This window comes from Harpia harpyja, chromosome 4 (assembly GCF_026419915.1).
Source record: "Harpia harpyja isolate bHarHar1 chromosome 4, bHarHar1 primary haplotype, whole genome shotgun sequence".
Classification (NCBI taxonomy): Eukaryota; Metazoa; Chordata; class Aves; order Accipitriformes; family Accipitridae; genus Harpia; species Harpia harpyja.
In genome coordinates, this window is record NC_068943.1 from 67,624,486 (window position 1) to 67,636,860 (window position 12,375).

The following is a 12,375-nucleotide window of genomic DNA, read 5'->3' on the forward strand; positions in this document are numbered from 1 at the left end:
TAATTTGGACTTCAGTGACTTCTTCAAGGTATAAGAAAATTAGGGTCCAGCTGAGAACTGAATGTATGAATCTGTATAGATAAATACCTATCTTAAACACCATAACCGCAGGTGTGACCGTTTCTTCCCAATAAAGCCATCACAGTCATTAAAAATGGTCTTTTCCTAAATAGCTTTTACAACTTAGCTGTCTGGTTCATGAGCCCTCATAGCTCTGAAGCTGATGAAATCTACTGACACAGTGGTAACTTCTTTTGTTTATGGAAAGGAACAGACTCAGAGTGCTGTAAGTAATGGTCAGGAGAACAGGATAGGTCACAGATGTCAGTTAAAAGGCTTAAGTTAAAGGGATACTATTTCTAAACTCTGAAAATAGCTATTATGGTAAAAACACTTCTTTCCTATATCACTTTGTAAATAAGTAAATACAGAAAATACAAATTCTAAGCTACTAGGAGCAATAGTGACAAAGTAATGCTTTTAATGCTCTTTTAAAAAACACTTTTGAAAGTATTTATTTGAAATATCTAAAAGGTTTAATTGTATTCAGTTTTTATAGTCATAGAATTCTAACCACTTACATTAAAAAAAAAAGTTAGGGCATTTCTCAAATTTCTGAATATCAGCTGAATAAACTACAAACAGTTTCATGCTTAAGAGAAGTATCCACTAAGAGATACATAATCAAGATTGAACTGTACTTCTTTGTATTCGTAATTCATTAGTGGAACTGTAAGGCCCTCTTCTGGATTATAAATTACTGCACGGCCAAGCAAAGTACATGGAAATGACAAAGCCAACCAACACTACAAAAAGGTAAGTATCTCAAAACATATTTTGTTCATACTATTACCAATTTAATTTCCTGGTTTTCATGTGTATCTGCCCATCTCAGTTACTATAATTTAGTACCCGAGAACAACTTCTTAGCAGATTCTTAATAATAAAGCATTTCTTATGCTAATATTCACCAGACAGTCTAAAGAGAGTTGTGGAGAGTTTCTCCACAACTTTATACAAAGATGCTGTGCAGTGATGCTTGCTTACGCTTATTAAGCAACAGTATGTACAAACTGAGACGTGATTCTGCATATATACCTGTCTACATATGTATGTGACTTTCAGAAGATGTCTGAAAATTTGGCTTATGCTAGAGGGGGTTTAAAAAACAATGAATAACCGTTACAATGATCTTATCTAAAGTCTTCAAGGGCTGTACAATTCCTTATGTGCCTTTTGATTAAATATACACACAAGGACTGTGAAGGTCTTACAAATGTAACTTTCCAAGAGATTTACTTACTTGCCTAAGCAAACATTTACTATTGAAAACCAAGATGCTTCTCCACAGACAGAAGGAAAGAAAATATTCTAGAACGTGCTGTACAGAATGGCAGAATTTTAATGGATCCATCTGGCTGTAAACAACCGAACTTGAACCATAAATTTTCCTCTTTCTAAAAACAGCCACTTATTCTTCTGTTTGGTCATGTATGATAACAAGAAAACACATACGTAGAAATGCAGGAACAGGTAGTGAGTATCCTATTAGTAAAAACTCTGTACAGAACATTAGACATAGTTTAATTGGACTGTACATTTTAAAAAAGAAGGACGCTGAAGAAATCTTCACGTCTCATTTTTGGTAAGTTTCTGTCTCCCATCAGCATAGGGCTAATTACGATGGTCTTTCTTGCGTACTTTTGATTTTGGTGCTGCCAAGAAGAAACAGAAAGGGAGAAAAACCATCAGAAATTAATTACAGTAATACCAGTGCCAGCATTCTTTTAAATCAGGTTGGGATCAAAATGGATCCATTAATGTGAAACCTACCATTGGGATTTTCTTGTCTGTAGAAAGCTTTTAACATTTCCACTGCTTCTTCGGCACGATAGCCAGAAATGCACTGTTCAAATTAGAATAATGTTCATGAGCGCATCTGAGAATAACATATTCCATGCTTCACAATAATGCCTGAAGTACAGAGTAAATGTAAACTGTACTGTCTGTTTAGGGGTCAAAATCTCCCTTTTCAGGTTGAATACCTAATACAGTTGAAAAATACTCTGTTAAGGCTTAGTAGAGTAAATGATTTCCCTAATAACTTAAAGTAAGGCAAAACAAACTTTCTTAGTAACTTTGGTAAAAATTTTATGCAATCCCCAATTTCTTTCTTATTAATGTGTTTCCAACTTACTTCATATACCCCTCAAGCACTTGGAAATGTAAGAGACATACACCTAGGTATTTGTAGATAAGATTCCTACAAGAAAACATTGGTCCACATGCCTGTTCTTTATTCCTAACAGTCACCTCTCAGACCTTTTCGGTCCTTCTAAAATGTTTTTCCAGGCTATGAACATAATGACAAAGCGTTTTAAGTGTCACTAATACGAAATGAATCTCCACCCACACTAGAAAATAATGCATCACACCTATACATCCCATTGCAGTTGCCTACAGAAACAAAAGGAAGGATTTGTAATAGCAAGAATCTTCCCCTTTCTTTCTTCTGAACATGTAGAAAAATTAAATACCACATGCCAATGTTAGTAAATGAACACTCTTCCAGTACTGACTATACAAATTAATTCAGATGCTAGTCTCAAACACCCTGAAAGAAAGATGCTTAATATGTTTACACTGGACTGCCAAACCGTATTGTCTTGGTGACTGAAATTCTTTCTGAGCCTTGAGCCTTTAGTGCTTATTTACAATGCTGAAATATATGACTTGGTTTTTTACACTCCTTAAATCATAAATGTTAAGTGTGGAAAAGAACTCCTAAGAACCCTAATCCGTATCCTTGTATAAGGCAGGATCGTCTACAACTACATATAATGTAGTAAATATAATGCTATAAATATTCTCTATCTATATGTATGTATAGGTATACTAGTATAATGCTGTAAAGTATCTAGATTTATGTGTACTATACCTTCACTGAATGTTTGTCCAGCGTTTCTTAAATGACAAAGACGCCTCATTCTCCCCAGACGCTCTGTTCCAGTCCTTCAGTGTCCTTACTGTTCAGAAAGTTTCCTGATATCTAAGCTAAAATTCCTCTGCTACTTTTGCAGTCCGTATTTATTTTGGGATTTGAACAATATGAAGTAGTCTAAGCTAATGCATTTTACCTCATATATGGATAGACTGGGAGCAAAAATACAATCATTTCCAGTGGCTCAGCTAAAATCCAGTAACTTAGTAAGCTGCTGTTACTTGATCTTTATTGATGATGTGTTTGTACATTCTGCAGTTTAAAATAATTTTTCCCTCATCTCTTCCTACAGCATACACTTACTGTTCCAAGTATTACACATCTTCTAGATACATTTATTCCTTACCTTGTTCCACAAATGTAATTCTTTCCTTTCCCCTTTGATGCATCCTTTTAATTATTTTAAGACTGTCATCAGGCTTTTCCTCAATTTTCTTTTCTTTAAGGACTTAAATTTTTTACATTATTTTCTCGTTAAGTCAGGTTTACTTGACTTTTATCATCTTTCATCTGAGTCCTCTTAAACTGATGCATAACATTCTCAAAGCATGGTAATGAAGCTAGGCACAGTACCCTAGCTAAAAAACAAGGGAAAATATTTTATAGCTTACTTCAAATGGTTCTCCTGTGTCTACCATATCATCAGACGAGATGCTCAAAACTGAGCCACAGCCTCCAAATCGCTCATTTCGACAGCCATATATGACCCGTGGAATTTATGTGAATGAGTTAAGGTATTAAGTTAAAAGTGAAAAGCAAGCAGGAAGTACAGTAGCCCGATTTAAGTAGTCATTAAATTTCACTAAAATGTGCTTGTACTTTTCAAAGTAAATTAGTTTGCACTACAATTCCTCCCTCATAAAATCAGAACTTACTTCTGAATAATGTAAGATGTATTGCTGAAGATGCACATCTAGCCTTCCTCAGAAAAGGAGAAGCATGAATCCCAAAGCAGAGGCATACAAAGCCATAGTTTACTGATTGTTATAACATTCAAAACTGAACACTGAACTAAGATTAGCTCATTTTACATAATAACAGATATCTCTAAAATGTATTTTTACATCCCTAAGAGAAATCGTTGTTTGTCATAATTGCACCATTTCTCTTACGTTCTTGAGGCTCTTACTATTTACCATCCAATAAATGGAGATGGGTGCAGAGTCTGAAACCGTAAGATGGTACCCTGTTGGCTTTGCCTTACAGCATCAAGCCCTTCCCTGTGGGCTCACTGCCAAAAGAGTAACGTTTTAACATATGGTTTCCCAGCATGAATAAGCATGAAAGGATACTCATCAAGCGCACGGCAGCTGCACACATGATACAAGGCTCTACAGTTACGTACAATACCGAGTGTGCAAACACTTCTGTATAATCTCTGTTGTGTTGCTTGCACCAGTCAAGGACCTGATCAATTGCCACCATTTCTGCATGTCGAGTAGCCTAGGAGATAAAAATAAACATTTTCTTGAAGTTTGCATTGATTCACAGCTTTAAGCTTCTCACTTGTACAGATACAAATGAATTAAGATGCAATGTCATAAAATTATTCTTTCAAGTCAAAGGCACGATGGCCTGACATCTCATTTATTAATAATGCAATTATTTTCACTTCTGTTAAAGAAGTAATGCAATGCTTTCTTGAGAAGTCTCTTTTTAGTACACCTCTTTGCTGGTTCAAGTTGCAAAAGAAATTTCACGCAGCCCAAACTGCAGAAGAAATACTCAGCCCAAGAAAGAACAGATTCAACCTCCACCTCGTATGCAGCACACACAGGATCCACAAGCACAAACCAGTTTTTTCTTCTACCTGTTTCCAGGCAGAGGAGTCTGCTCAGAAGTTCTCCTTTCTCTGTCATACCAGTATAGTAAGACAAGACATGAAAGCTCTGCTTGAGGCATAAGGGACACAAAAAGCTCACTAGAACAACTGATCTAGCCCACTGTGCTTCCAAGAGCAAGAATGCAGGCTGTGTTACTTTTGCTGGAAATATTAAGAAACTGCTCCTAGCTGGTACCTTTTCCTCCAGCTGACAATGTTACTGTGCCTGCATGGAATGAATGTGCTGTGCATGTGCAAAAGTTTCTGGAACTGCTTGGCCTACTGTGTAGACACAGTATTTTTGGTTTGCATCGGGTTTAATGCTGCCTGGGAATACATACACGTACAGAAAGTCCCTTAAGTAATAGGCAGGGATTGCAGTACATGCCTGATTAAAAAAGAAGAATATTGATTTCTCTTTTTTTAATCCAATACAACTGAATGATGAGTATCTCAGAGGTCACAGCAATAGGTATAGCACAAACACCTGAACAGAAGAAGTGTTGACTTTAATTGCAGAGAGACAAAAACAATCAGTAATGTCCCAGTATCACTCTGGAATGTCTGCAGCGGTGTGTTTTGCCCATCACATCACAGCAAAAATATCACAAACTACTAGTTATGAAAGGACTCTCCAGTTAAAGCCTGATGCTTATTTGAATTAAGGCTATTTGTTAGTATTTTCCTTCTTTTTAATCTATTCTGGAAAAAGGATGTTTTTGACAGAGGTACAAGACTAAGACTTAATCAATCCAAATTATACTTGTACCTCTGCTACATAAGTCTTTATGTGACCTGAGATAACTTCCTCTCAATACATGAACTTGGGTTAATGTTTTAGCACTGTGAAGATCTGTGGTGATAACTGTGAGATGCTCTACAATATATGGCAAAAGACTCATGTATAAGTAACTTAGTGGTAAGTTTAATACTGTTTAAAAAATGTTTTAAAACTCCTACAGAGATCTACATTGCCTATGCCTACATTAGGAAATAGTGCAGTGCAAGAGGAATGTATCTGTAGAGCAAAACAGTGCTGAGGAATCAACACCAGTTCAGGGGAGTTCACACTGGCCAAGCTCCAGTTTAGTCCCATGGATGGTATATTCCCAGCAACAGCTGGAGTGCATTAGGTATGCTCCCTGAGCGCATCTTTTCAGTATAGTTTCATCTGAAAGGAAGACAGTTTGACATCTCTGAGACACAAACCAAAGCATGGTAAGAAGACACAATCAAGAAATTTATTCCATGAGTGCACTTGTGATCTGAACTAACATACTAATGAACCCACTCAGAATAAAAACATGGATCTGAATCAATACGCAGACATGATTCCTCCAGACCTACTAGTGAAATGTTGCCATGAAGGTTCCGTAGTTGAATAAATGAGATCACATCAGCTGAAGTCTCAGCGCACACACGTTATGGAGACACAAAGCACAATGCCCTCCAGCAGAATGATGCCTCAGAACTACTATAGCTACCGTAACTCAAAAGTGTAAGCTGTGGCTATTCTAGTTTTGTGCCCCTCAGATCAGAAGAGACATGAATACCATACTGGCTTTTCAACTCCTGAGCATGAACTGAAAGCATATAAGCAATAACTCTTCACTACCGGAGGAAAACATGCCTCTAACCTATGACACTGCTTTATACTGAGTACACTGAGTAGCTTTTAGGCCTCTGCTGATCTTGGAAGTACAAGTTAAGAAAAGCCATGCAGCTGCTGTAAGTCATACTGGCTTCTGTGGTAATAGAAGACAGCTACACAAAAGAGATGACACTAATATATAATATTACTCGATCCCAGTGCATCCACATCTTAAGTAATACATGCTGGTTTGGTCATCTCACCTCATGAAGACATGGGAACACCAGGACAAATTCACCACAGGGTGAGAAAGGATTATCCAAGTTACAGAACAGTACAGAGACTAACTAGACTACAGCTCTTAACTCACCAGATACAATCATTACTTTTCCAAGTTAAGATGACTACAGTAGAGGTTTATAAAAAAATCAAGAAAAATGTGAAAAAGCAAACAGTAAATTGTGATTTATTGTTTCTCATAACAAGTGGGTACCCAATGAAATTATCATGCAGCAGATTTAAAACAAACAAAAGGAAGTACTCTTTCACAAAGCACATAATTAAATTGTGGAACTCATTGCCACAGGATGCTATGGAAGCCAAAAACATAAACAAGTTCAAAAAAAGTTTAGACAAATTCATGGAGGATATGTGCACAGACAGCTATCAGAAACAAAGGTCCAGATACAGTCTTGGGCTCTGGAAGTCCCTACGCTGTTCACTTTCAGAAGTGGAAAGGATATGCAAGGGGAAGATTTATGCTACTCTCTTCCAGTTTCTTGAGCTCCTTCCTTAAGCACCTGCTAAAGATCCCTCTTAAAAGACAAGATATGGGGGAAAAACTGACCTTTTAGGTCTGTCTTAAGATATTATTTTGTATTGAGCGATGACTAGATAGTCCTTTTTATTGACTCTGTGTGTCAATTTAAGGAGAAAACCAGATTATTTTCATTTTGAGTCACTGACTCAATTAATTAGCTTCTATAAACCCCTACTGTTTTTTTAAAAACTTGCCCAATCTTATGCATTATTTTAAAGCCAAAAAAACAAAAGCAGGTCAGAGTAGCAAGGGAAAAAGAGAATTGTTAGAGAGTGGCAAATGGTGTTCCAAGGAGAAATTATCTGAAGCTGATGTCAGTGGGGAAAAAGCCTTGACAAAGCCTTAAAATAGTACCCCAAACTGTGGCAAATGTTTTATAGACAAATAAAGATATCATCACTGCCCTGAAAAGCTTACCTTCTAAATCTTAGACTAGAACTAAGAATTGAGAGTAAAAGGGGCCAAAGCTCAAAGTTCTATATTATCTTATGGCTTCATTAGTAATTTAAGAGTGCAAACAATACTTCAGTTATCGCATATGGTACTTGCAAGGTGATCTGAGCAAAGACACATGCTACAATGACCCAACAGGAGATAACAAAGAGAAAGAAGTCTGTGTGTATCAACAAAGGACCTGAATCAGAGACCATTTCAGCGGGAAGCGAATGATTGGATCACACGTGGGAATAAACATGCCCAAAAAAAGGGTTCTATTTGGGAAGGGTCACATATGTTATAAGGAAGAAAACTTTCAGGTTGGTCTGAGGCAAGACTGTAAACAAGCAAGTGTGGGAGCTGCCAGAGGGAGCACAGTACTGGCACAAGCTTGTGAATGTATTGCCAGGCTGTTGAAAATGAGTGTCTTACACAGACATTTGTTGCACTATTGCCCAATGAATACAAATAATGACATGCCTAACTATTTTGAAATGCTGATGACACAGCCATGCTCCTAAAAAAATAAAACAAACACAGCTGTATATAAACTCCCTTCTTCCAACAGCAACATTTTCCAGAAGAATGTGATGATGATCAATAATTTTGCAAATAACTTCCACAGAGTAAGCAGCAGTATCTCTGACGTTAATGTGTTCTGCTGTGGACATGCAGGGCAGAAACAAAGTATGCAGGGTGACAGGAGAAAGACTGAAAAAATTAGAGAGCTTTCAGCAACTAAATCTTCTTGCCAAAATGAGCAGTTTAGGAACAGAAAGAAAGAGGCCATAAAGAAGACCCTACCTGCTCCTAACTCCAGTCAGTGAGATCAGAGGATGCAGGGACTTACTTAAGGAAAAGATGGAATTTATTTGACACAAAGCCTAGTGGCAAGTTGATTCCTGCAAGGGCAGAATTGTAAAGAAGGACTGCAGACCTAACTGGATAAACACAGTGTTTTCTAAAAGCAGGAAGAAAGTTTTCATGGAGTAAAAAAAGCCAATATATTATAAAGCTACATTTTGGAGGTCAGAAAGCAAAGGCTAAAGGAAGAATCACCAAACGTCAACCTTGCAAAACAAATTACATAAAAAGTAAAAATACCTTGAGACAAAATGTAAAAAAGGAGTTAGAACTACTACAGTGACCTTGAGATGAGGCTCAAATATAATTATAGTACTACACCAAAAGAAAATCAGTATTTTGCCTTCTCAATAAAAATGACGCAGAAAACGTGGTCAAAAGGCAGAATAAGAGTATGAAAGCACAAATTACAGTGTATGAGATACAGAATTAGGACTTTAAAATTATGAAATTGCCTAGGGCATGGAAGAGAGATGAGAGGCAAAACCCCAAGTTGATAGATCATCTCCATCAGAAAAATACTAAAGAACTTGTGCATGAGGCTGCCAATCTCACAGCAATGCTTTTAATACATCAAGGGAGAGTATCACGTGACTGAAACCTGTCAGAGTGAACAGAGTCACTGGAATGAAAAATAGGAAGGACATACAATCCTGACATCTACAGATCCAGGATAGTCTCAACAGCAAAACAGGCAATATAAACTTTGAAGGTAATGTTATAAGGACTAGTCTGTAAAAGGAAAATGAAACAAAATACAATGTGGATTTACTAAGATAGTTGACTTTAAATTAACCTAGTAACTTGCTTTGACAAATGTTTCTTCTAGGCAAGAGAAATACCAATCTCATCTTTCTGGACTCCTACAATGCATCTGGCACAGTGCAACATGTGAAATTATTGTCATTCTGGGGAAAACTGCATAGCACAAGAAACATAAGGTAAGCAAGCAAAGAAGAGAAGTTGCATTGCAAGGGGAAATATTTGTACAGAGGAAACTAAGATTAGCAAAGATGGTCAAAGATCATTTTGCTTAAATGTTTTCAGTTGTGACATTGGCATTAACTGGAGAAACACCTACAGAAAACAGCTAACAGTGTTATGTCTTGCATGTCATGGATCGGAGTGTCACTCAAGAGGTGGATGGCCTTATAGATGGGAGTAAAAAAAAAAAAAAAAAAAATCAAAATAACAAATGAAGAATAACAAAACAGCATGAAAGACCAAGGAAGCTCCAGAAAAGATGGGTGGACTTACTTCAAGGGAGAATGGGAAGTATTACTGTTATCAAACTAGGCACAAGAGAAAGTCTATCTGGAATAAAGTATATAGTTCTGGTTAAGTGAATTCAAGAAAGATGAATCAAAGCTGGAATGGATGTATACAAGAATTATTAGAATGAACACAGAAAGAAAGCCTATCTTCTGAGAGGAGATTAAACAGTTGGCTTGGGGAGAACAGGGAAAAATAAAAGCCAAAAGGGAATATGACTTTAATACATCCAAGCTATGTAAAATAATGGATGATGCTGGCACAAGAACAGAGAGATCTAAACGGACCATAAAAAGTTTAAAACTGGAAATCAGATGTTTTCTAGCCATCTGAGGAATGATGTTCTGGAAAGGTCCTCCAATATGAGGTGGGACGAGACATTAGTTTTAAAATAGACCTTGACAAATTTATGATGTCTACTGGAACTGCCTCAATGGTTCAAGAGTTTGGTTTTTTTTCCCCAGGATTGTTTGTAAATAATGCCAGAAATCATTAGGAGAAAACTGAAAACAACTTCCTTTATTCACATTTCCCAGCAAGTGCCTCTTTCAAGCTTAGACTATATGGAGCAATTAAGTATCTGATACAAAATTCAGAAGCACTGAGTACCCAGCATTTCCAATCACTATAATACAAGCATTTATAAAAATTAAGCCACAAAAGAATTGAAACTTGAGCTAAAGAGAAATTGTAAAAAGGCTTGGCTTTCAAAGATATTAACAGTTTACTGTTTCCAAAATGCAGTCGAATTTTTTAAATCGGGCTACATGGGTTTAAGTACATACCTTCAGACAACCCTGATGTTAACACTAAAAAAGTCCGAAAGCTTCCCTAATATTTTTAAGTTGATTCTGGTTTTGTTATCAGTCTCATCAGTTGTGTTTTGCCTGTTTATTAATGCGTGATTTTTTTATACAGCATCAATATCTCTGGCACAATTTTCCCAGGAAGCATCTGCTTCTCTGCAGTGTTTACACTGATTTAGCTTGAGATACCTAGCTTCTCCATCATCTGGCTTTCTTGAGTTGTATTAGAAGCATCTTAATACATTATGGATTGTCCTGTAGCACAAATTAGTATAATGATTCATCTTTACTGTTGCACTTTTGAGCTTCAAAGACTCATTTTCACCTTTTATTATATTTTCAGATTTGAGACATCCAAATATAAATTACAGCCAGATCCTGCAATCAGATTCATTTATACAAAACTTCCAGTTCTACAAAATCCCTGTTGGCTTTAACGGGTCTCTGTCATGGTTTAACCCCAGCCAGCAACTAAGCACCACGCAGCCGCTCACTCACTCCCGCCCCCAAGATCTAATTTGCATGTGTAAGATCTAATCTGATGGCTAAAATTCCAAGCATCAGGTCTAAAATTTACAGGCAATAAGGTTTTGAAAGAACAATCCTGTCAAAGGAAGAATTTTTGTAAACTAGACATGAGATTTTGTTACCCTATATATTCTGCAACTCTCCACAACTTCCTGACTCCTTGTCTTCCCCCCTCTCTTCCCAAATGAGACTGGTAATTATTTATTCCTTTATTTGTACGGAACTTTTCCTAGAAAAGCAACACAGTTGGACTTCCAATTTACAGTTCGTTACTTTTCAGATAACCTCATCACAGCACACGAAAATGCCAGTTTGCCAGCAACGTAAACCGTTTGTGGAGCGTCTGTGGAGAGAATTTCAAGAGGAAGGCTGCACAGGTCACTGTTAATCCCCAGGTGCCTTTAAAGGCCCCCAGAGAGCACACCGGTAGCCCGAACACCCGCCAGGGACGCCGGTCTCCAGCTCACACCGTGACTGACTTTACGACCCGCCCCGCTTTCCTCTCTATCCCGTTCCTCCTGGTAGCCGCTTGCTCCCTCTCCGCAGCCGGGCGCCGAGGTGACACTTGCCCCAAACTGCCCCTAATCTCCCCAAACCCCTCCCCTGACGGCCGGGAGGGGTGAAACGGCCGAACCGCCCGCCGGCAGAGGCGGCTGCCGCCGCAGGGCGGGAAGCAACGGCGGCCTCGCCGGGCCGGGCCGGGCCGGGCCCCCCGCCCGGGGGAACCCCTCGCCCCGACTCACGTTCTTCGTCTCGTTGACCTCGTTCCTGCCCCGCCCCACGGCCTCGCCGTTGTACACCAACAGGCAACCGACGGGAACCTCCCCCTTCTCCAGCGCCTCTTTAGCCTGCAGGACAGACAGACAGACAGACAAACGCAAGGAGCAGGACAACGTTACCCGCCGGGAGGCGCGGGCCGGGCTTTAACGAACCCCCCTTCTCCCGCCCCCTCGGCGCTGCCGGGAGGGAGGCCCCGGCCCGCCCGCACCGGGGTTCCCCGCTCCCTTCCCCTCAGGCTTCCTCCGAGGCTGTCCCCCGCGGGAGGGCGGAGCCCGCCCGCCCCCCTCCCTCACGGCCGGGGATGGGGGGGGGGGGGCGAGAGCCCCCCGCCCGCACTGACCACGTCGAGGGCCTGGTCCATCCAGGCCACCGCCTCCTCCTCCTCCTCCATGGCCGGCACCGGCGCAGCGCGGGCGGTGTTTCCGGGGGGCCGGGCGGCGAGGCACCGCGGGCGGA

The 12,375-nt window shown here is 39.4% G+C and overlaps 1 protein-coding gene across 1 annotated transcript; it reads right to left on the reverse strand.

Moving 5' to 3' along the window:
- Window positions 1–1,379: 1,379 nt before the first annotated feature.
- ADAT2 (adenosine deaminase tRNA specific 2) lies at window positions 1,380–12,362 on the reverse strand. Its single transcript, XM_052784576.1, has 6 exons — window positions 12,260–12,362; window positions 11,883–11,987; window positions 4,294–4,444; window positions 3,613–3,719; window positions 1,834–1,906; window positions 1,380–1,715 (listed from the first exon to the last, which is right to left on the reverse strand). Exons 1-6 carry the CDS (start codon window positions 12,308–12,310, stop codon window positions 1,675–1,677), a joined length of 528 nt encoding a protein of 175 aa, XP_052640536.1. The 5' UTR covers window positions 12,311–12,362; the 3' UTR covers window positions 1,380–1,674.
- Between the last annotated feature and the right edge of the window lie 13 nt (window positions 12,363–12,375).

What these genes read in the sequence shown, in the direction of transcription:
- ADAT2 (XM_052784576.1), bottom strand. Translation starts at nt 12,310, where the DNA reads ATGGAGGAGGAGGAGGAGGCGGTGGCCTGGATGGACCAGGCCCTCGAC. An exon ending in TGGACCAGGCCCTCGACGTG is followed by an intron (nt 11,988 to 12,259) that starts GTCAGTGCGGGC and finishes TCTGTCCTGCAG; the next exon opens with GCTAAAGAGGCGCTGGAGAA. An exon ending in CAGACAAGAAAATCCCAATG is followed by an intron (nt 1,716 to 1,833) that starts GTAGGTTTCACA and finishes TCTTCTTGGCAG; the next exon opens with CACCAAAATCAAAAGTACGC.